Source organism: Anoplopoma fimbria, chromosome 13 (genome assembly GCF_027596085.1).
Source record: "Anoplopoma fimbria isolate UVic2021 breed Golden Eagle Sablefish chromosome 13, Afim_UVic_2022, whole genome shotgun sequence".
Taxonomy (NCBI): Eukaryota; Metazoa; Chordata; class Actinopteri; order Perciformes; family Anoplopomatidae; genus Anoplopoma; species Anoplopoma fimbria.
The window spans coordinates 12,560,017-12,582,697 of record NC_072461.1 but is presented as its reverse complement, the minus strand read 5'-3'; the positions used below and the strand labels follow the sequence as shown (position 1 = coordinate 12,582,697).

The 22,681-nt window shown below is 41.0% G+C and overlaps 1 protein-coding gene across 2 annotated transcripts; it reads left to right on the top strand.

Annotated features, from left to right (window-relative positions):
• The first annotated feature begins 1,469 nt into the window (after positions 1 to 1,469).
• On the top strand, positions 1,470 to 22,369 carry man1b1b (mannosidase, alpha, class 1B, member 1b). 2 transcript variants are annotated; one of them, XM_054610773.1, is made up of 14 exons: positions 1,470 to 1,776; positions 2,478 to 2,597; positions 6,928 to 7,027; positions 7,598 to 7,710; positions 8,340 to 8,473; positions 8,550 to 8,665; positions 8,866 to 9,042; positions 10,458 to 10,606; positions 11,469 to 11,657; positions 13,439 to 13,629; positions 16,691 to 16,811; positions 17,606 to 17,800; positions 18,090 to 18,221; positions 19,730 to 22,369. In XM_054610773.1, exons 2-14 carry the CDS (start codon positions 2,493 to 2,495, stop codon positions 19,934 to 19,936), a joined length of 1,929 nt encoding a protein of 642 aa, XP_054466748.1. In that variant the 5' UTR covers positions 1,470 to 1,776; positions 2,478 to 2,492; the 3' UTR covers positions 19,937 to 22,369. The 2 variants fall into 2 exon arrangements, with proteins under 2 accessions (XP_054466748.1, XP_054466747.1); XM_054610772.1 differs by having other exon boundaries at positions 8,863 to 9,042.
• Positions 22,370 to 22,681: the final 312 nt, after the last annotated feature.

Here is a 22,681-nt window from a genome sequence, read left to right as displayed (position 1 = left end):
GTGTCATTGCCTGTGGTCTACGTCTAGCCATCTCTGTGCATCTCCATCATGAGATGCTTCCTGTTGAGTTTCTTATTGTTTTCAAGCTTCTTCATTCATGTTGTTTTGATCCAGTTTTCTTTTTTGATTTAAAGATTTCACCATTGCTCCACATCATTTACAGATGCATTAATGGGCAGAACATGCTGAAAACACAACAATAACATATTGTCACCTTAGAGTTGTTATGGGGAAGTAAACTGTTGCCTATTGCAATATTAGCATTCATTTGGAGTTGTATTTGTGTACACCTGAATGGGAGGCCAATATCGACTCCTTTTTAGTTTTGTTGTGATTTCCACCAATTCCTGAGGAAAATATCTGACTCATCTGCTAAATGCTCCGCTGTGTTCACCAGCAATGTGTCTGGCTGCTGTTTGATGCTGGTGTGGTAGTGTACAGTGGCTTTGTCAGAGCTTTTTTGCTGGAAACAGCCGCCTGCTGCCTAAAATTGGGCCCATGGTAACAGGAGTTGTGAGTTTGAAATCCAAAATATTGTGCTAAAAGAGGCCAAAGAGCTCTGCAGAGTTGAGGGGAACTGCAGTCTGGTGAGCATTCTCTGTGTGTTTGTCAGTTGTTTTGACTCCTCATTTTACATATAGTCATTTGATCCATTGTTCTTGTGTTAATGTATTAGTGCAGCTTTAACCTACAGTAAATGAGGTAATTTTGCTGTTTAAGTTTGATATGGTCCTGCATGGCTGTAGGTATCCACAGACTTGGAGGGTTCATTACCCCCAAGCTACAACTGTATCTTACTGTAAGTTACATTTGTTACTATGTTGTGCCTCATCAATTAAATTCATTTAAAATCCATTTGGCTTCATACTGTTTTCACTCAAGGAACCGAGCTTAACATTCCATTATCTTAAGTTCATTTAACTGATGCTTTTATCCAAAGTGACTTACAACAAAGTGTGATTACGAACCCATATCGCAAGAATTGTGCAAGTACGTCAACTTCAGCAAATATGCTGAACTGCTTCGAGTACTATATTTACTCATTGACACTTGGGTCCATAACAAAAAAATAAAATAAAGAATACTACAGAGTTTATTATGTGTATGTTCATTTTATGGGCCAAGTTGCAGTCTGAACATATGGGTTTTTAGTCTGCAACGGTGACATTAGTATTAATCAATTTACTGATAATGAAATGTTTGAAATATTGATGCATTAATTCATTATTTGTGGAAATATTACAAATGGCACTATATTGATTCCTCTATCACAAATGTGGACCTGAAGAATTTGTAACTCTTATATAAATATGTTTAACATAATCGAATAAGCATTACAATCAAATGCCTAACAAGGAAGGAGCATTTTTAATGTATTTATTTTTAAACACATCATTCACAGATCATAGTAGCGTTAAACTAGTAGAGCGTGGTGTTTAGGATATTTCGAGGTAGTCCCTGAAGGCAGCATGGGTACACCTGAATCACATTTGTTGACAGTGAGCGGGACATCCTCAGCTACAAGTGAATGATGTTGAGCAGGAATGGTTTTCCTCGTCTGTGTAACAGTTATCAAAGGAAGGATTGCGCAATCCGGTGAAAGTACCCGTGACTTGTTTATACATACAGACCCCCGCCGCTGTTTCACTAACGTCGAGCTCCAGCAGGTTTGCCTGCTGTTAACGTTACCCTGCTGGTGTACGGATGGATTAAACTGGCTGTTCATCTAATTGGACGATAACGCTGGATACTTCAAAAGCATAGACGGTTTACAAGGTAACGTAATGTCAGCTACATCTTTTTTCCCCTGCATGACAATTAAGTCCCCGGAAAAAAACGTTTTATCTCAACCATAATGTTTCTGTTGAGACGGTACTCAGACAGGAAGCTCCGCTGTTACCCGTAGTGTCTGTTCCAGCAGGCCTCATGCCATGCCTCGGTCCAAAGTTGGGCTGTATATCCGCCAAAACATTACTCCGAGCCAGTGACGCGTAGGCAGCGTAAGGTTAGCCCACCCAGCTGTGGCGGCTACCGTACGCCGCTACAGCTGGGTGGGCTAACCTTCACGTTACACCGGCGTTTACTATTTGTATGAAAAGGTGAAATAACGTCGGTATGTTGTTACGGTTCACATTTAGCCAGTACTTCCTGCATAAGTTATATCGACTGAAAAACACATGTGTATCGATAACCAGTTAACATGTGGCTAGGTTCACACTATCAATGATATTAGCCTGTTGATTAACACTTGGCGTTGGAGGTGTTTGCGGACCGGATGATCGCTTTACGGCTAGCTGGGCTGTGCAAACACCAACATGTAGCTATTCGGGACAATGCCACCACATCATCATTACATTACATTACATTACAGTCATTTAGCAGACGCTTTTATCCAAAGCGACTTACAGGAAGTCATCATCTCCATCCAGCTCAGCTCTGCTCTCTCTCACATTGCTCTTTATTGTCTCGTCTTGCAGGGCTGAGTAACAGACATGCACCCACCATCTCGACAGGACTATATATCTATCAGCGTTTCTGGACAAGGAGGTGGACGTTACAATAACAGCAAGCAGTGGAGGAGGCAGTCCTGCTGGAGGGTGAGTGGCATCTCTGAGCTCCTCGGTACAGCATTCCTCCTTCTCCTCTCGTCTTCTGGTGCTCTCGTTTCCCCAACTCTCCTAAGACCTGATTATGGCAACACTTGTGTTCCTCTTTTGCCCATGCTGGATTTATTTACTGATATTTGCCAAGAAATGGAAAAAAAGATATTGTGGCTCTGAAGAGTGCATGGTCCTCTTCTTTTTTGTGCTGTAATGCAGAGTTGATGGCTTATGATGAAACATTACTTAAAATCTACTCTTAAGGGTTAGGTTGTACAAGAAAAGTGACAATGCAGTGAAAAAGGATGAAAAAGTATTGTTAATGAGACGTCTATAATTCTAATTTAGAGTTTATGTTTATTTGTCTATTTGACAAATAGATGGCAATATTGCATTTTTGAGCTACTAGTGCAGTTCCTGTCTAAATCATGCCCGTTCAGAGCGGGCTGAATGTTAGGCCTTTGGTGTTTGGTTGCTGCTTGCTGCTTTCTGGAGAACCGCTCATACAAACAACTTCACACTTGACACAGAGTTTCCTCTGGTTCTCAGCAACACACCCGACATGACATAGTTGACACACACACACACACACACACACACACACACACAAGTCATAGATCCTCACAAACACCAATGAAATACACTCTGGTTTAGGAAAAAACACCACAGGCAGACTTTAATGTTAGGGAAGAAAGGCAGCCTTGGCCTGGGGCTCTGACTAAAAGGGCCCCAAACAGCTTAAGAGGTGTTATGATGTTTAGATATATAAAATATTGAATTATGTTACTATTTTAGCTCTTTGTACCCTGAAATAACTTACAAAATGCTAAAGTTGTTTCCCACCCAATTCCAGTATCTGAACCAGCCTATCACCCTATACTGAGCAACTATCTACCAGTGCATTGAAAAAAACCAAACTCTATATATATATATGCCTTTATAAAATTTAAAATATTCTCAACATTTCAGCGCCAGGAACAGAGTTGCACTGCTTGTCAGTGTCACAGTTGGCCCAGGCAGCCGATCAAAAAAGAAGCAGACTTTACCACTGCCTTCCTGTTTTGATGTGGTAGGAACGGACAAAGGCAGATGAAAGGTTGATATTGGCGGTTTTCATCATCTATGTGGTCGGCTATGCCATCTATTGTGGTTATTTGCATTAAAACACACAATTCAAATTAATATGAAATAAATGATTGTCTATAATGGGAAAAAAAACAGTTAACCAGCTCTCCTCCTGCAGACACAGATTTGTTGTTCACAATGTAGCATAAACAGGGAAAATTGTGTGCACCTGAGTGCTAAACCGCTGATACCATATCCAACATTTTATGGTTGTATCAGAAGCATTTGCAATACTGGTATCAGAACAACTCTACAAACCCCCCGAAGCTCTTAAAAAATATGCAACTCAACTACTACTAAATGTGTACTTCTACTTCAGAGGAAAACATTGTAGCACTACATAATAAGTTTCTACTGTGGCAATTAGTATAGTTGTGAGGTTTCCAGCTGTGTGTCTGCCTAGCTTACTCAGGTTCTCAGGATTTCTGCTTCATTTATCTTTGGTTTGACAGCTAAGTAAGTGATGCCTACTGCTAAATCTTAATCGTAATCATAGCGCTCACGTTTTGGTTACTTAGTAACGGCAGGCACGACAGAAGCGCTGCCCCCTCAAACCACCTTGGACTAAATGATGAAAGTGGTGCGCCTGGCACTTTCCACGCGTTTCTAAACTCAATATGTGAATAGCCGCTAATTCTTCATCCACACACTCTTGTCACAGTGTAGGAAAGCCCATTGGTAATAACAGATAAGTTACAACTTTGTTCTGATCATTTTTTGCAACCAGTGTTGCTTGAAAGCATTGCGGAACTAGCAAGCTAGCTAAGTAGCTAGCCGTCTGCTAGTTAGCTTGCTAATCCACCATGCTTTCATGCTACACAGTTAAAGAAAATAAGAGTGGGCCTTCCCCTCGCCTCCCAATAGTTTAGCATATTAGCAACATTTGTCTCCATCTCTTTAATAGTTTAGTCTGTGTGCGACATTCCTAATTATCTCGCTAATATTTTAGTCTGTTAGCATAATTTCTCTAATATTTTAGTCTATTAGCAACATTTCTCTCCATCTCTCTAATAGTTTAGTCTATTAGCAACATATCTCTTCATATCTCTAATAGTTTAGTCTATTAGCAACATATCTCTTCATATCTGTAATAGTTTAGTCTATTAGCAACATTTCTCTTAATGTCTCTAATGGTGTAATCTATTAGCAACATGTTTGACCCAAGCAAATCTTAAAGCATACGAGTGGTTGAATAGGAAAAAATGTACTGTTTTAAACTGGCCAGCGATGAGTCCTGATCTCAATTCCATTGAAAATCTTAAAAGAGAGCGGAAATCTGCCATTGGGGAAATAATCCTGCAATCCTTAAAGACAGCTTGAACAAATTGCAAAGGAAGATTGGGAGAAACTGCCAGCTGGCAGGTGCAAGAAGCTGATAGATACAGGAAACGTTTGCAGGCAGTCATAATATTTTTTGTTAAAACTACTTCAAACATGCCATTCAAATATTCTTATGATCGTATATGGTACATTTCCATTAATTTCTGAAGATGTTGTAGAGGTTATGCAACAATTTCAAGGGTAACAATAATGGTGACCAGAACTGTATTTCAGCATCCAGCAGCAAAAGTGAACTACAGCCAAAGAACCGCTGTCTGCCCGCTGCAGAACATATGCTGCGCTGCAGAGGCCTGAAGCTTGGCTTGTTTATTCAAAGTTGATTAATATTGAATGTGTTACTTCTTTTTTCTAAATATTCTAACAGTGCTAAAAGACCTACCCAGCTTTACAGGAAGAGTGTTGTTCCTTAACTGCATTGTCTTCTGTCTTCACTTTTACACTGTGATCTGTAGGCTTTAGCTTCTATCTTTATCTTTTCTACCTGTTTTCATCCTGGATATATCCTTTAACCACATATTGTAGACCCTTCTGTCTGCCTCTCTCTGAAATTGCTTTTTTGGTTTCTCAAAACTATAACATTTCCTCAGGGAGTGCAGTTAGTGACAGTGTGGGCTCCATGCTATTGAGCTCTGACAACTTGACAGAGCAACAGCTTTAGGCAGGCCTAGCAGAAGGTCAATTTCACTCTTTATAATGTGGGAACATGGCCTCTAAATTTTCATGTTGGCGTTTTATGTGAATCAAAGTTATGCATGGCTTAGCAGGCTTAGCATTGAAATGGAACAAAAGAAGTTGGTCTGTATCGAATGTGTTTTTCTAGTATTTAATCCACTATGAAGGTTTAGGAATGAAGCTTTAAATTTCTGTCATCACATTTTATGACGTCAGGATGTCACTATATAACATTTTTAAATAACTAAATTTTTGCCAGAGGAAATTGCATTCCTCACAATTATGAATACAAATATTTGTAATAGGTCAGTAGCTTATTAACTAAGATATGTATTATCATCATAATTTAGATCTGTTTACTTTGTTAAAGTAATCTATAGTGGTTATCTGCATATATAAAAAAAACACAATTCAAGTGATTAGGAAATAAAAGATTGTATTTTTATAGATAAACCAATGATTTAATGATACGCTCCTTAGAGCTAGTGTTAGGAAGTCTAACAACGTGTCTTGCGAGACTCATTTTCACAGGGCAACAATCGGATGCAGGAATCCTAGATATTGTAGCTTCTACAATTCCTACGGTTAAGAAACTGTGTTAGATACAACCACAATTATGGCTAAATTGGTTAACCGCAACATTCCAGTCATCAACCTAAAAAAAAAAGAAGAAATAAACAATTATTTTTGACTCGCTTTGTGTGCAGCAAGCGGGACAGTCAAGTGTTTTGACCAGTGAAACTGTTGTTTTTGAAAGTCTCAATACCAACAACATTGGTAATTCAATACCATTAATGGTACTGTTATTATGTGTCAGACAGAAAGGCAACAGTAACTGTTATGTTACCCAGGCCCCAGTCTACAGTGGTGCTTTAGCAGAGCATAGTGTTCAGCTGTCACTGGCTTCACTGAGTTGCAGGGTCTGTTATGGAAAGGTCTTGTGAAAGCACAAAATAATTCAGTTCAGTGCTGTACCTCACACGATCAAAACATCAGAGGGCCCTACATGTATTTTTCTGTTCAAAACTTAATAGCATCACTAGATGTCAAAATTCATTCAGTTTGAGTGATGAGACCTGTTGGTTGTTTGTTCGGGCCAGAAAAAGCCTGCTCATTTTTGACAATGGAGATTCTGCAGGAGCTGGATAGAGGTTATTCTCCAATCTTCCTCTCTTCTGTGTGTCTACAGAAATGGAAGCAGCTGTCCAGGCTGCAGCGGAGCCTTATCCTCGTCCTCCTGTTTATCTGTGGAGTTGTTTCCTATCCACTTGTTACTGAACACCTCAGAGGTAAGGCTGCTACACATTAAACATCTCCCATGGTTAGGGATGGCTATCATTCCAACTCCATACTACTACTCTTATTGATTGCCCATATTGTTCTCTTCTTTAGTGGTATCTTTATCATTTATTTTTCATTACTAAATAATTACTTTTTTGATATTTATTTAAAAAATAATGAACATGGGTTGAATTGAACAGTAATGTTTAGAAGAGCAAAGTCACCATATAATAAAACAGTAACATTTAACTGGAAACAAATCTAAATTATCAATAAGATAAAACAATACCCCTGACATCCCAATACTGAGTGAAGTTTATAGAGAATGAGGAAGTATCGTTCAGTCCTGTCATGAGCCTGATCCACTGGCTTGCTGTCAGAGCCTCCTGGTAGCTGGACTTGTTGAATGCCAACAGAGTAGAATATTCTTTGTCAAAGGTGAATATTGACCATTTATCACTTTGTGGGGTTCTAACCTGTGTCCATCAGTAATCATTAGGCCAGGCTGCCCCCCTTGAACTATGTTACTGCACCATTGTAATACTTTGATACTCCATCTTTTTTTCTGTGTTTTAAAGGCCTTTCAGATGGAGTCCAAGACCCTAATAGCGTCCTGCGGCCCGTCAGCCCTCATGTGCTGCCTGAGCCTATCCAACCGGGCCAACCGCCACTGCCAGAGCAAACCTCCCAGGTTTCCATTTCTTTGCTTCTGTTCTTTGAAGGGTAGCACAGACTTTATAAAAGGGACAGAAAACTTTTTCCTCTTCTGCTGAGTTTTTTTTTTTACAGACCCGAGAGGCAATTGAGCAAAATAATCATCATCACTACAGTGGCTTCATCATTTCAAATGTTAATTGTAAGTTATTTCTGTCAGTGGCTCCCGTCGCGTAGCCGACAGTGAATCGAGGGAGTCTCTCAACTGACGACAGAGTGCCACTGTGACTGTGGTGTCGCTCAGCTCGGCAGCTACTATTCGACTATTGCTATTGTGCGGCTCGCCTGCCTCAGACCGACTGCAGTCAAGTGAGCCGTTGTTTGCTCACAACCCGCCGCTTTGATTTGAATGCTTGTCTCCTTGTGGTGCTACGGTACAGCTACTCGGAGCAGCCTAAAATGCCGAAGAAAGAACCATATTTCAGCAGCTTCTCACATTTGATTGGCCGACAGCCGACCGTCGGCCTGGTGTGTCAGGGCCTTTAGGGAGACCATCCATCAAACTGTTGGAGCAAATATCAGCCAATAAGGATCGGTGGCCGTTCGCTTGGAGCACCATTCATCTAACTGGTTAAAAAGGTTGTTTATGTCGCCCCTTTGTCACAGAGGAAATTATCCAATAAGAGAGGACCGCCAGTCTTTGGGAATCGTCATCAGAAGAAGGGGAACACTTCAGACACAGTGGTTGAGAACAAGGCAGTTGACAGCAAGAAAGAAGGGGAGGAGGAGGGGGTCATCAGGTGAGACTCTACTAAAGTTAGTTTTTTTTTTCCACGTATTTGTTTTATTGTTTCTTAATCCTGTGGTGACTTTCAGCTGGCGTGGGGCAGTGATCGACACCGGCCAGGCCACAGACGGCACCAGGGATGGGGAAAATAAGGAGAATTCACCTGCCACCCAAAAAGGAACATTATCAAGTAGTATCAAGTCAGGTATGTGCTGTTATATTTACTGCTTTCTGTTTTTAACAATAAAAACAATTGTATCACAGTGTTTAGAAGGCATGACTGTGTTTGAGTGTAATATCCACTTTAGATTATGATTACAACATTTCAGTCCTTTGTATCCGAGTCACTCTGTAGACTTGGATGGGATAATAACTGGGCATCTTGTGTGTGTTGTGTCCCAGAAGCTAGTATGCTGGAGGCGGTGCAGGAAGCTTTCCTACATTCATGGAAGGGTTATAAAGACTTTGCTTGGGGCCACGATGAGCTCAGGCCCCTCTCCAAGTCCTACAGTGAGTGGTTTGGCCTGGGTTTGACGCTCATCGATGCCCTGGATACCATGTGGATCATGGGGCTTAAAACAGGTAGGCTGACCTTTGTGCCTTTCAACTTTGAACTTTCCCCCTTGACCAGGTCATTGCTGTAAAACAATGTTTCTCAACTTTTTTGAGCCAGCACCTCTGCTGTCCATTATCCAAACAGCAATGTGAGTATAAATCAGATCAAGATGATAACAAATGCAACTTTTAGAAATATGACATTTTACTTTAACAACAATGCGTTCAAAGGCTCAACATAATTAGGGGGCGCTGTAGAGTGGGCGTGCCACACTCAAGCCCAATTACAATTACAACACAAAATCTAATTCATTACTAGTTTGAGCTAAGGTTTCATATGTTTTCAAACATATGTAAAATGAAATTGAATGCAAAAAATCCCACATGGCTGAAAAAAATAATAATTTGAATTTGTTCTGATCTCTCCACATTTTGTTAATAACAATATAAAGGAAGTTTATCCCAACCCTGTCGTGCGTTTCTTTGATCGGCCCTGTAAATCAGTGGAATATAATGGAGTAAGGAGTCAACACCCATGTAAACCAGCTGAACTCTTCCCTCCTCTCTTATGGAAGTAATCGTCCCAAATGTACATGTGGCCCATTTTGACCTCGATAATATATGAATTCCTTTTAATTTATGTACAGATCCCTGGACTTTTATACTTACTCAATGCACTGCACAGAAATATGATCCAAATAAAAAGAACACAACCAAATACAGAAATACAGACAGCGAACACAGGGTGCACAGTATAGTTGTGGTTCGCACTGCCCCTTCATATATCAGCTGAGATCGGCTCGAGCCCCCCACAACGCTGCATTAGACAAGCGGTTACAGATACGGGATGGTTGTGCCTTTGCAACCAGAAGTGGCACAAGAGGGTGGCGTTAATACAACCGTATGCTGAATGAGCCATTTTTAGGCATTCTTCTCTGCAGTGTGTTTCTGTAGCTCTGAAACATCTCCAAAGAAATTGCAGCAAAATTCCAAATAAGCGTTGTTGTAAACTGACCACATATTGGGAATCTAAACAGTTATGTTGTTGTGTGAAAAACATATTAGCAGCTTTTATTAACAGTTCTTAAAACGTGTCTGACCTCTTTCTGAATTTAAGGTTTTAGCTATCAATAAGTCATGTTTGAGACTAAGAGAGAGAGAAGCTCATGTTTAAAAATGATGGTTGAACTTTCTTATGCCATGGACTTAACATATTGGAACTGACTATTTAGGTGGTGTTCCCCTTTAATAAATACAACCATTGTTTGCCCTTACTTCTGCTATTCAACATCTCCTCTAATCTTACATTTTCCAGTGCTAATCCCCCTCATCTGCCCTTAATATGGGCTGGTAAACGAAACACTGCTAGATTTATAAAACAATTTATAATTATATTGGTTCATTTAGAAATGACACTGTATATATTTCGTATTGTTTTTCAGAATTTGAAGAAGCGAAGGCGTGGGTGGCCACAGAGCTGACATTTAACAAGAACGTAGATGTCAACCTATTTGAAAGCACCATCCGCATCCTGGGAGGCCTCCTGAGCACCTACCATCTGACTGGAGACACCCTGTTCCTAGACAAAGCTGTGAGTCAACACACGTGCACTCGTTCTTAAGCTCACTAGAATGCAGATAGCGGCATCCTCTCGTGTGCAGACACAGATGTACCTTACATATGCTTTAGCCTTTTTTTTTATCTCTCTCATCTTAGAGTCCTTACCATCCACCTGTAGATGTTACCCAGACTGTCAAATAGCAACAACTGGTCTACATTCAGATCAAAGCTGTGATACACTAAGAATGGAACTTTAACTTTAGTGAGAAACAACTGCTTTTAAGCTTCCAGTAGTTTGTGATCAAGATGAGATTGAGTTGCATTTGGAAAAATTGAACACCACATGTGTCCTGAAAAGTGTTTTACTTCACTATTAGTATTTTCTTAGTTGGTTATGAAAAACCCCAGGTGACGTCATCAGTCCTTTTTGATTTGTCCGTATTGGGTTAGAAACCAAAAGGTAATATATAAAATATATAAAACACTGAATCTTGACATTTGATATGCTGGAACATGAAAAGTATTTGGACGTTTGTGTTAGAAAAAAATGTTTTTAACACTCTTATTGGACTTGTTACAGATGTATCTTCTGTTAATTAACAAATTGATTAATTGACTAATGGTTTCATCTGTAGAAATGCTACATATAGCACCTTTTGTAACATTAAACTGATATTTGTTTGGCATTACTGGCCTTTTATTACAAACATTAACTTGAACAAACCACATACACAAGGCAAAGATTTGCACAACCATGACATTTAATAATAATAAATAAATAATAAATCTAATTTCAAGGTTAATTTATTTAAGTCAGTAGTTGTACACGTTCATTTGTGACATTGCCTTTTAGCTGCGAATGCCTGCATGTAATCTGCATTCTTCCTCTATAGAAGGACATTGGCTCCAGGCTGATGCCAGCCTTCAACACTCCGTCCAAGATCCCCTACTCTGATGTGAACATCGGGAAAGGCATCGCCCATCCTCCCCGCTGGACCTCAGATAGCACTGTGGCCGAGGTAACGAGCATCCAGCTGGAGTTCAGAGAGCTCAGCCGCCTCACCCAGGAACCTCAGTACCAGGTAAGTGACCAGGATGTAAAACGAGTTGTTCCAGGGTCTGCCCGGAAAGAGACGCACTCAGCTTTCCATTTGTTATTTTACTGACACAACTTGATGTCAGTTGTAAGTAATAAAATTCAGCATTTCATGGTGTTTCAAAGGACTCAAAACGCCGTCTACTGTTTTAAATCAACCCTTATCTTGCAAAGCCAATTCAGAGATAGAGTTGAGCGTTTGGGACTAATCTACGTCATGAAGTGAAAGTTAACGACCTCTAATCAGACCCCCTCCTCGCCTCTATTCACATCGTCTATGGCTTCTGCTTTTTGAGTAAACACTGGATAGCATTAAGACTGTAGGTCGAAGGTGACAGCGGTCCAATGTGGACTGGTCTCTGCTGGAGGCCCCGCTGGAGTCTGAGCTGAAGGAGTTTCTGGTGACACTGCATGATGTCATCTGATTTCACCAGAATCCGACCCGGTGGCATCGATGACGAGCTTTAAGAATAACTATATAGAAACAGACAATCTTCTCCCTGATGGTCTCGTTTGTATGTGGCATAGAGTCATCAGTATGAGAAAGAGACTTATAACCAGTTAAAAGTTCCTCACAGTCACTTTAATGAAGAGATTGTTGGCCAGTATTCCAGTTATTTTGCTGCGTGACCAGAACATGTGTTCATGACTGGCTGGGGTTGATTTGCAGCGGTTGAATGCATTGCTCACCTCAGGCAAACTTTCTGACAGCTTTTGTCTACGATGGAGTATTAAACATTGCACAAAACAACGTTGGATGCATTTAGAATAAGTGAGGACTCTTTTAAAACAGAATCTGAAATGCTTCCTAATAAATAATTGATAGATTGCGTGATATAGTCCGCATCATTGTAGTCAACTTAAAAAAAGCTGAGGCCAGTTGTCTGGAGTCTGTCAGGAGGAGGAAGAATCTGGTGGATTTCTATTTCCCTGTCAAGAGTTTCTCCAGGAGTTACAGGGCGTCATTCGGACTTGAGGCCAATGCTGCAGACTTGACTTGACTGTTGACTAACTGTTCAAAGGTACTGTGAGTACCTTGATGTATATAGTTTGTTTTGTGTATAATCGCTGTTGGTAAACGGCAGATACAGACACTGTTATTAGATTTCCTGATTTGTTCATTTGTGGGGATTGTCGGATCGGATCGTAAAAAAACAATGGAATCTTTACTGAGTGGACTGAGCTTTAAGACTGTGGGACACACACTCAACACACACATGTACCAATTATTTTGCTCTCTTGATTGAATACACTTCTTGAAAGCTGAGCTGAGTTTTGGTCTATTTATTTTTGGTGAGGTATATTTTATTGCTTCTGGGTTTGCTTTATTGTTTTGTTTAACTATTTTCTATTTCATAATTATAATTTGTCACCTGTCTTCACTTAATGGGGCCAAACCCGCTTCAAACTGTGGTCAATAATATAGAACAACAAATCCTTGCACAGTGTTTTATTAACAACTTTTTCGGCGAGAGTACACCTTCAATAGGTAAATAGACCCAAGTAGGCCAATCAAGTTCCACTACAAAATGACATCACTCAATCAAGTATCATAAATATATTATGGCTGATAAGCCTACAATATGATATAAATAAATAATAAGTAGAAAGCAAATGAAGTGTTTTGTTGTTCTATATTAAATACCTTGATATACCGTACTAACTTGATACCGCCTAAGCCTACTGTGAAGTTATTTTGAGTCACTTAGTAAATGTCACAAAACTCCCCATAACTTAATTCATCTGACCTTTGACCTTGGTTTCCAGGCTGCGGTTGCTGAGGTTATGAAACAGGTCCACAAGCTGGACGGCAAGCTGGATGGTCTGGTTCCCATGTTCATCAACACCAACAGCGGACAGTTCACCCATCAAGGCATCTACACACTGGGAGCCAGAGCAGACAGCTACTATGAATACCTGCTGAAGCAGTGGATCCAGGGAGGCAAGACGGAGGACCAGTGAGTCAGGCTAAAGACACTCTGTATTCACATACACATGAATGAATGTGGCCGTTTGAAAGGTCACACCTTAAGTCTTATTTCATCCCTCTTATTGTCCTGCAACTGGACATTAGCCAGGAGGAGGCAGGGATGTGGAGTGGCCTAAGGTCCGTGCTGGGTTAGCTTAGCTTCTACCTCAAGTCGACATTGATTTCGGTGGCGTCTGGTCTGGCTGTGTGCTTGGAAGACGTTGTGGGCAGCAATTGTTTTACATTAATTGCTGAATTAAATGATAATTACGGTCTGTTTAAAAATGTGGTTTGGTGGTTAAAGCACTCAATTTATTTTATAAATGTAAAAAGAAATTGGCTAAATATTTCAAAAGCTGAAATATGGTTGCATGCCTTGGGAAATGACAGATGCCACTCACAAGCAGATAATAGTTATTTAGCTTAAGCTTAAGAACTGTCCCACTATTTATTGTTTGGTTTTCTCCACCTTGTCATGTTTTGGTAGTACTGACTGACATCTGTCTGGGATGTTAGTGAAGCCCCAGGGTGAAGTAAACGGCTTCATTAGGATGCTGTACCACGCCCTTACAACAGACAATCCTATCACTACAGTGCGTCTTCCTTTTCTGTGGGCTCGGTAACTTATAGCGTTGACTCAGATCAGTCTGAGAGTGTGCACTGGAATCAGCCTCCAACATCAACAGCTCAGCACAGTCTCTTAGTGGATCGGTTCTTATCATGACCTTATTAAATTGATCTGGTTTCAGCCAGACATGACCTATCCATATTAAAGGCACAAGAAACTCAAATTATGAATTTGTAACTTAATATATGTTGTTTTGTGTACGCTGTCTTGCCATCAGCCCATGAAATTTAACAAATCGCTGTAAAATTGCTTCTATGATGTTGATCTTGCCTTAATGTTCTTTAAATACTGGTTTAGATGCTGGTCACAGAGAAAAACGGGTCCAAATAGGTATCACTGCTTAGTCTGGGTGTCTCCTTTAATATGTGGTTGTATTGTGTGTCATTAGTCCAATTAGTGGTGACAGGACGTGACTTCTTGTGTCTCTCACAGCCTGAGAAAGAAGCTGTTCTACAGTCTGGTGGTTCATCAGCTGATACTTCTGTATCTCTTTCCAGACAGTAGCAGGGTGAACAGGATTTGGCTGGGTGGGTTTTATTTTTTTTAATCCCTCTAGCATTTCGCAGGCTCCTCTTCTCACCAATATCACTGATGATCAGTAGATGGGTATCAATATTGTTCTAGGCGGTTTTAATCACCCGCTGTAGAGCGCTTGTGTCCTGTGTTGTACACATCCCATGCCAGTTTGTAATGTTCAAGTCAGGATGCTTTCTTTTGTGCCTCTGTAAAAGTTAACAAGTGCATAATTTTGCCTTCTTAAGTTTCCTTAAATAGGACGTATCCTGCTCAGTTTCAGGTTCATATTTCTATCAAGTGAGTTCTTCATCATATGTCCCCTTTAAGAAACACACCTGTTTTGGAGCTTTCTTCACCAGGATGGAGATGTGTGATGACCATGTCAGGTTGTTTTTTGATACTGATTCCCAGGAACTTAAAGCTGTTAACTTGCTCCACCTCAGCTCCATTGATTTAGACCGGAGGGTGTGTGTCTCGGCTCCCTTCCTTCTAAAATCAACAATCAGCTCCTTGGTTTTACTGACGTTGAGCAGTAGGTTGTTCTCTGAGTCCCACTCTGAAGACTGTTGATTTCCTCTCTTTCTCAGGTGTGGCTGCTAAACCAAACAGCCTGCAACTAGATTTTAGGACTTCCTCAGAAACAGAAGTCTTTATTCTATTTTTCAGCACTGGCAGCATTTGGTTTCTTTGGAGGGGATTGTTGTTCCAGTTTAGTAATCTTTCATCAGTCCTACTGACAGCGAGACTCTCAGCACTGCTCTAGGGCATGGGCTTAGATTAAGCAGCTTTGGATGTCTGAGTTATCTGTTGGAATTAATTTTCTCTGTAACATCTGGGTTTGACCTATATTAGCTGGCATGTACATTCAAAGGAGGAGTTAATAATGCACTCATTATTCAGGGAATATATTTGATTCAGCTTCAGGCACTAAATATTACCTTAACAATAATCTGCTTCAAAGCTGTTCTTGGGGGAAAAAAACAATCTTTATTGTATATTACATAGGAAACTGTCATCCTCACTGTCTACAGTGTTCTTCTATACATCTGTAGCCCTGGGGCAGCTGGATGCACATTCCTCTCACCTATCACTCTCCATGTGGTACTCTGGTTGGGATGGATGACACAGCCCGACGTTTTCAGGCTTGTTAGAATTTATCGAAAATAAAGACAACGTGTATTTATAAAGTGTTTCTTATGATGCAAGATGTAAGTTGTTCCTTTTTAGCTGATGTACAGTTAAATAATGTGATCAAGGTGGATGGATGAGTGTGAAGGCTATGATCTACTAAATCCAGAATTGATCAATAAAATAATGAAAAGCATTTCAAAATCAACACTTGGTTAAGTAGAGGCAGCAATAAGGTATGATTTAAAAAAAGAGATACATTTTGAAATTAAATTAAATTGTTTAAAGTAAATGTCCAGGATTTCAAATACCCACACCTTTTTTATGCGTTTCCAAGTCTTATGTAGTCATACATGCTTTCAGCTTGAAACTCCACTCAATCTTTAAAACATCCGGGGTATTATTTGAACTTTCAAGTTCCATTAAACAGTTATTTGAATTAGTTTGACGCTTAGTGGAAATGAGCTCAGACTTAACATTACAGTAGTATGACGGTGTAACATCAGCCTCATCCTCAAATTCCGTTGGGCAGAACGGGTTGAATTGCACCTATATTTGATTATATGAGACACCTGCCTATCATACACTCAGCTTTTTAACCGCAATTCAGTTTAGTATTCAACGATAACTTCTAGTTGATAGCATTCAAGTCTGAAAAGAGTTGCTTTCTTCACTCTACGAGCTGTACTCCCTGTCGTCTTTCACTGTGTGTTCATTTCCCTATTACTGTCAAACACAGAATGTTGTTCCTGAAGTGTCAGTGTCTGTGTGTTTTTAGACTCTTGGAGGACTATGTGCAGGCAATAGAGGGTGTTAAGAAGAACCTGTTGCAGAAGTCTTCACCTAACGGCCTCACCTTTGTTGGAGAGATCTCACACGGACAGTTCAGCCCGAAAATGGTCAGTAATCCTCAAGGTTCTCCTGCTGCTCTGTAATCTTTTTGTAACTGTAAACCGTTGCTCTGTCAATGCAAATCAATTTGAATGTTTCCTCCCAAGTTTGTTCGGGTCTTGGTCAGTTTGTGTTGACGGTCAGCGGATACATTTATTAACTTGTTGAAAGATTGTAATGTTTCTTAACTGTCGGAAAAAGGGAGGTTAATGGCCTATGTTGTGATGGAGGGTGGTGTCAAATGTATTTTCGAACATATGAATCTATAGCCTGTAAAGCCTACAAACTGCATAAGTACAGCCACATCACCATTCAATATGAAATCCATGAGCACAACCACTTTCACCACATAAACACAAAAAAATCACATTGCCATCTGGAAGAAATGAAAATCAAAGCAAATAATCAGGACAAAGAAATTCAAACCACAGGCTGGTGTAAACTGACTGCCATTGATGGCCTCACCTGACTGACTTTAGTCTGCATAAGTCTAGAGCCAGTGAGCCTAAATCAGACGACAGGTTTACAAGGTGATGGACAATGAGGTGAGTGATCAAAACATGACATGACAAAGTTGTAGACGCACCGTTTCAAAGATTACACAAAGTGATTTACACACATTAGTATTATTAGTATTATTTACTGGGCTGGTTGGGCAGTCATAGTTGGGGAGAGGAGAGCCAGGGAACACCTTCTGCATTGGCTTCACTCGTCAGAACTCGGGGACCCCGCTTGGTTACAGTGGACTATATCTGTTTATACAGCTGTCTGGTAACTTTTGACCACATGTTTTTTTTCTCAGGACCATCTAGTGTGTTTTCTTCCGGGCACTCTGGCTCTCGGTGCCCACAACGGCCTGCCTGCTGATCACATGGATCTGGCCAAAGAGCTGATGGAGACCTGCTACCAGATGTACATCCAGATGGAGACAGGCCTCAGTCCAGAGATCGTCCACTTCAACATGCATCAGGGCAGCATCCGAGACCTCGACGTAAAGGTAGGTAGAGACGGTGTGGATACAGACACGGTCCTTTCCTAATTATGCACTAGTGTCTTTTTGTCGGAAACTTGTACCCACAAACACATTTTTTGTAATTGTGGATAAGGGCATTGTCTAGATACCTTTGGAATAAAATAAATATGACCAGCCTTCCCACTGATCACATACATAATATCTGAGGATGTGGGGAAAGAGTTCTTCAGTAGAAATGCAGGAAATCAGCTAAATGTGACAGTAAACAATTAAATGACTCTTTGTGTCCTCTTTGTATTCACTGTGATGATAGCTTGCAGACAGGCACAACCTCCTACGACCAGAGACAGTGGAGAGTCTCTTCTACCTGTTCAGGTTCACCAGGGACCACAAGTACCGGGAATGGGGCTGGGAGATTCTCCAGAACTTTAACAAGTACACCAAGGTCAGTAAAATGACAGCTGTCTCCACTGATCTCGACGGATCAAACTAAATAAAGATCTGTAATAGCAGCTCTCTGGGGACCCGTCACATGAGGTTTGGTAACATCTGTTCACGTTGGTTCGTGTAACGCAGCCACATTCCGCTTACTTTGCACAGCAGACATCACAAGATCAAATGAAAAAGTACTGCTTTTGTGTCCGAACCTCTGTCTGATGTTAGAGCCAATGATTTTCAAAGGGGTCCTATACAGCAGGGACATCTCTGTATACACCTTTAAGTGTGAAGCTTTAAGAACTCAAGTGGAACTGTTTAAATAAATAGGGACCATTGTAGTGACGGCACCACTATCAAATGCACTTTACAGGGACCTGCTGTGAAGACAGACCTCTGGGTTCAGGATGTTCTGTTAACTAAAGCTAAGGATTCAGGCTCTGAAAAGAGACAGTCCTCTGGTTTAAAGTGTGTTAGGCCATTCTTTAAAGTGGCCCTATTACGCCTTTCCACTTTTCCCTCTCCTTTAGTCTGTTATATATATTTTTACATGTAAAAGGTCCGTAGAGTGTAAAACCTGAAGTCCACGCCGAAAAGGAGTTACCCTCCCCCTCAGAAGCTCCTGAGCTGCCTGAAACGTCTCCATTGAATTCTCTCCTTCACTTCTAAAACATTATGAGGTCATAGTGTTACGGAAGTGACTTAAAACTCCTTCCAGCTAGTTTGGCCCTTAAACAACAAAAGAGAGAGATGTGAAAATCGTTGACCAATCACAACAGAGCGGGCTAGCTGACCAATCAGGGCAGACTTTGTTTTCTGGAGGGAGGAGCAAGCGCTACAACGGAGCGTTTCAGAGAGAGGGTGGGAAGAGGTGCTGCAGGACAGCCAGGATGAGAAAAACAAGGCGGATTATGAGCATTATCGCATGTCGTGATACAAATATGCACCCGGAAAATAGCATAATAGGGCCTGTTTAAGATGTCGATATGCATCAGGGTGTGTTGAGGTATTGGTGCACAACCCAATACAGGACAAAGTTACATCATGTTTTTACTTTCACTGCTTCTATTAATTTACACATTCACAGTCCGCAACGGACTGCCAGCTGTCCTTTCTGCATCTGTCAGTTTAAACTGTGCGGCTTTTAGTCTGGATTATGACTTTTAACTTCTTGTGTAATATTATCTAATGATCCATGAACCGAGCTCTGATTGGTCAGTAGGCGGAACTTCTATACAAGTTGAGCTCTTATCTCCAATGTTGTCCAGTTGTTTACCATCAGTTACAATGGGGATCTAGCAGGTAAGGAGTGAACCTCCATTGTAGTACAAAATACCCAGAGGTAACCCTGAAGTTACTTTGCTCACACCAAATCCTACTTCCTAGTACAGACCCTGATCCCATCACATCTTCAGAGTCGATAAACAAACATTAGTGGTGGTTAGTGATGGTGGTAAGGATCTGAAATGCAGAGAATGGCTTGTGTGAATGTGGACAAATCCCTGTGTTTTCCCTCAGGTTTCCTCCGGAGGCTACACCTCCATCAATAACGTGCGTGACCCGGACTACCCGAGCCCCCGAGACAAGATGGAGAGCTTCTTCCTGGGAGAGACCCTGAAATATCTGTACCTACTCTTCTCTGACGATCCCGACCTCATCAGCCTAGACCAGTACGTCTTCAACACGGAGGCTCATCCTCTGCCTATATGGCCCTCCGCTGCGTGACACACATGAATTCATATGGCAGATAAAAGTATAAACGCAACAAAGATCTCAGGGTTGGTCCAACACCAAGATAATTCCTTCGTCTTCTGTCTCCGTGACAGGAAGTTGTTAAAACAACAACCCTGAACGCAGACCACAGATGGGGAAAAAGCCTCCTTTTTACTGATCCAATCAAGTGTTTGCTATGTGCTACCAGCCATGGAAAAACAACAAGAGCCCAGTTCACTTTGTGGCCTTGTTTGTTTGTTTGTTTTATTAATTGACTTCTTGTTCTCGTTGCACTGCCTTCTGGAAGAGAGGCAGAGGAAGGTTTCTGTGCTCCTGACCTCCCGCCAGCATCTGAGAACAACCTGACTGACTTGAATCAAAATGTCTTAATCTCATGAGGTGTTTGAAAACTGATCCCCTCAGATTACGGCTGCTCATGATTAAGGCTTCCAGCTATGAAACAAAGCCAGTATCTGTAGGGAAAGCAGGCCTTTGTAGCAGCACGTTCCCTGAGAGCAGCCAGTCTGAACCGCCTGCTGCCCTCCTGCCTGACCTCGCTGACCCCTGTGTTCCTGGCTGTGACTCCTACAGGGATATGAGTGGAACGCTGTGTGTGATAAAGTCATCCAGTACTCTGGCTAGAACCACTCTGATGCTTGAAAACAGGAAATAAAGCCAGAGGCTGCTGACGGGGCTTCATCCGCCCTCAGGCCATGTTTCTACTGTCCCGTGCTGCATTCACCACATCCAGGAAACGTAAAAACCCCCCCACCCAACCTTTCAGTTCAAGTGAAGCATATTACAGGGTTGGATGATGTGATATTCAGAGGCATCTTCATCTAAATGTATACAAACATCCATGGCTCCATATAAAGGAGGATACGTTAACTCGGTGGATGTTTGCCACCCTACGTGGTTATCTATGTCTTAGTAAATTACTTCATTAAGCCATTCATTAACAGGCATAAACCCGTCACAAATCTGCCCTCGTCTTTTTATATTCAAGCTGGCACTCATTTGAACGACTACAAATACTGGTGGACAGTATGTATCAATGCTTCATATTCTATTAGATGATCCCACTGTTTTACATCTAACATCTTAATCTGAAAAGTACCCAGTACCTCCAGCTGAGAAGTAAAGAGTACTACTTTATACCTGAACATTGTACTAGTCATGTGCTTGCCCTGTATACTGAGGTAGCTGTCATTTCTGTCCGGCTGCAGTCGGACTGCTGCTGCATGTTTGCCAAACACAGATATAAAATGTCCCATATGATGATTAATGCAAACGTCGCAATTGGAAAAAGACAAACACTGTGATGCAGGATTTAGTCCATATCGCCTGCTTCTTACACATTCTCTCTTCACTCCCGCCTTTCTGGTCGCATGGCTTTAATTCCAATCTTGAATTATAAATCGATCTTCATCTGATCATTGTGAGAAGTGTTCACTCCTGCAGTGAACCCTGACTGCAGACCAGGCAGAGCTACTGTTCATGAACGCCACACGGTGGCCATCTGCCTGAAAGGAAGCCTCTGTTCATTCCGTAATACATGAATGCAGCATCTGACTTTGTTCTGATTCCAGCTGTTGCCAGGCAGCAGATTTATTTATGAACTGTGAAGCTTTTGTTTTATGAGGACAGCATCGATGATTAAAAGAGCTGCTCTTTTCACTGAATGTTCCATTTCTTTCTTCATCTTCCTTGGTAAAGTGTGGAGGATCATTTCAAACAGCATTTGTACTTTGTGTAGCATTCCTCTAAATATAACTATTTTACATCATAGCTCTACTTGTATTTGTTGGTTTCTAGAACTTTATGAATATGTATTGAGACCAAACTCATCTTGTACTTTCTGTGTATTCTTTCCTCGGTGGTGTTTCACGTGTGCCTCAAATGTTGCTTCAGACAACATTCAAAAGACAACTTTATTATTGGTGTCCATTTCTATCCGTTCAAGCTGTTTCTTCCATCAGCGTTAGCGCTGCTTTGCTTCAGTACATGGTCATCAGGATCAATATTTTTACCGAAGAATAAAATGAGGCTTCTATTTTTCCAGCAGTCCCTTAAAGCAATCAGTGGGTTTACATAATGCTAAACTCTACCTGGAAGCCTTTCAGCGTAATCCCTGAGCCAAAGAGAAGCTGAAACCTTAATGAGCCGTGGTGTTTGATACTGTGACCACGAGAAGCCATTCCTTAAATTCTCAGTACTTTGATAACTAGTTCACCAGTTTGGGTTTTGAAGACATTGATGGATTCACTTCTATCTTTGCAGCCACAGAGCAGTACCCAATACACAAATGTCATTAAGTAGTGGATCAATGTTTGTTGTTTTTATTTGAAACATAAAATGTATTGTCCCGTGGTGTACAATAAACGTTGGAGCGCCTTTCATTTTGTAAAGCTGTAGAAAATAAAGAGATTTTATTGAAAAGCTAAACTATTTGTGTCGACCACTGATTCAGTAAACACAGCGGCCCGTTCCATAAAGCCAGTAAGAAAAGTGACTTGAATGAGACGAACAAGTGGGGCGGAGCTTAAGCGTTTCCATAAAGGTCAATTCATGCTCCCACTATGAGACTAGGTCCAGTCAGGTTTAAGAAGTCAAGGTACTTTTCCTGAGCAGCAGATCACTGTAGATGAGCTGGATCATGGATCCAGTTCTGTTTTGGTGGAATGGTCGGGGGATCTGAACCCGGTTTAATGGGATGAAATACATTAATCAAAATACATTGAGTTAACCTGCAGGTTA

What these genes read in the sequence shown, in the direction of transcription:
- man1b1b (XM_054610772.1), top strand. Translation starts at nt 2,493, where the DNA reads ATGCACCCACCATCTCGACAGGACTATATATCTATCAGCGTTTCTGGA. An exon ending in GACAGTTCAGCCCGAAAATG is followed by an intron (nt 16,812 to 17,605) that starts GTCAGTAATCCT and finishes TTTTTTTCTCAG; the next exon opens with GACCATCTAGTGTGTTTTCT. An exon ending in ACTTTAACAAGTACACCAAG is followed by an intron (nt 18,222 to 19,729) that starts GTCAGTAAAATG and finishes GTTTTCCCTCAG; the next exon opens with GTTTCCTCCGGAGGCTACAC.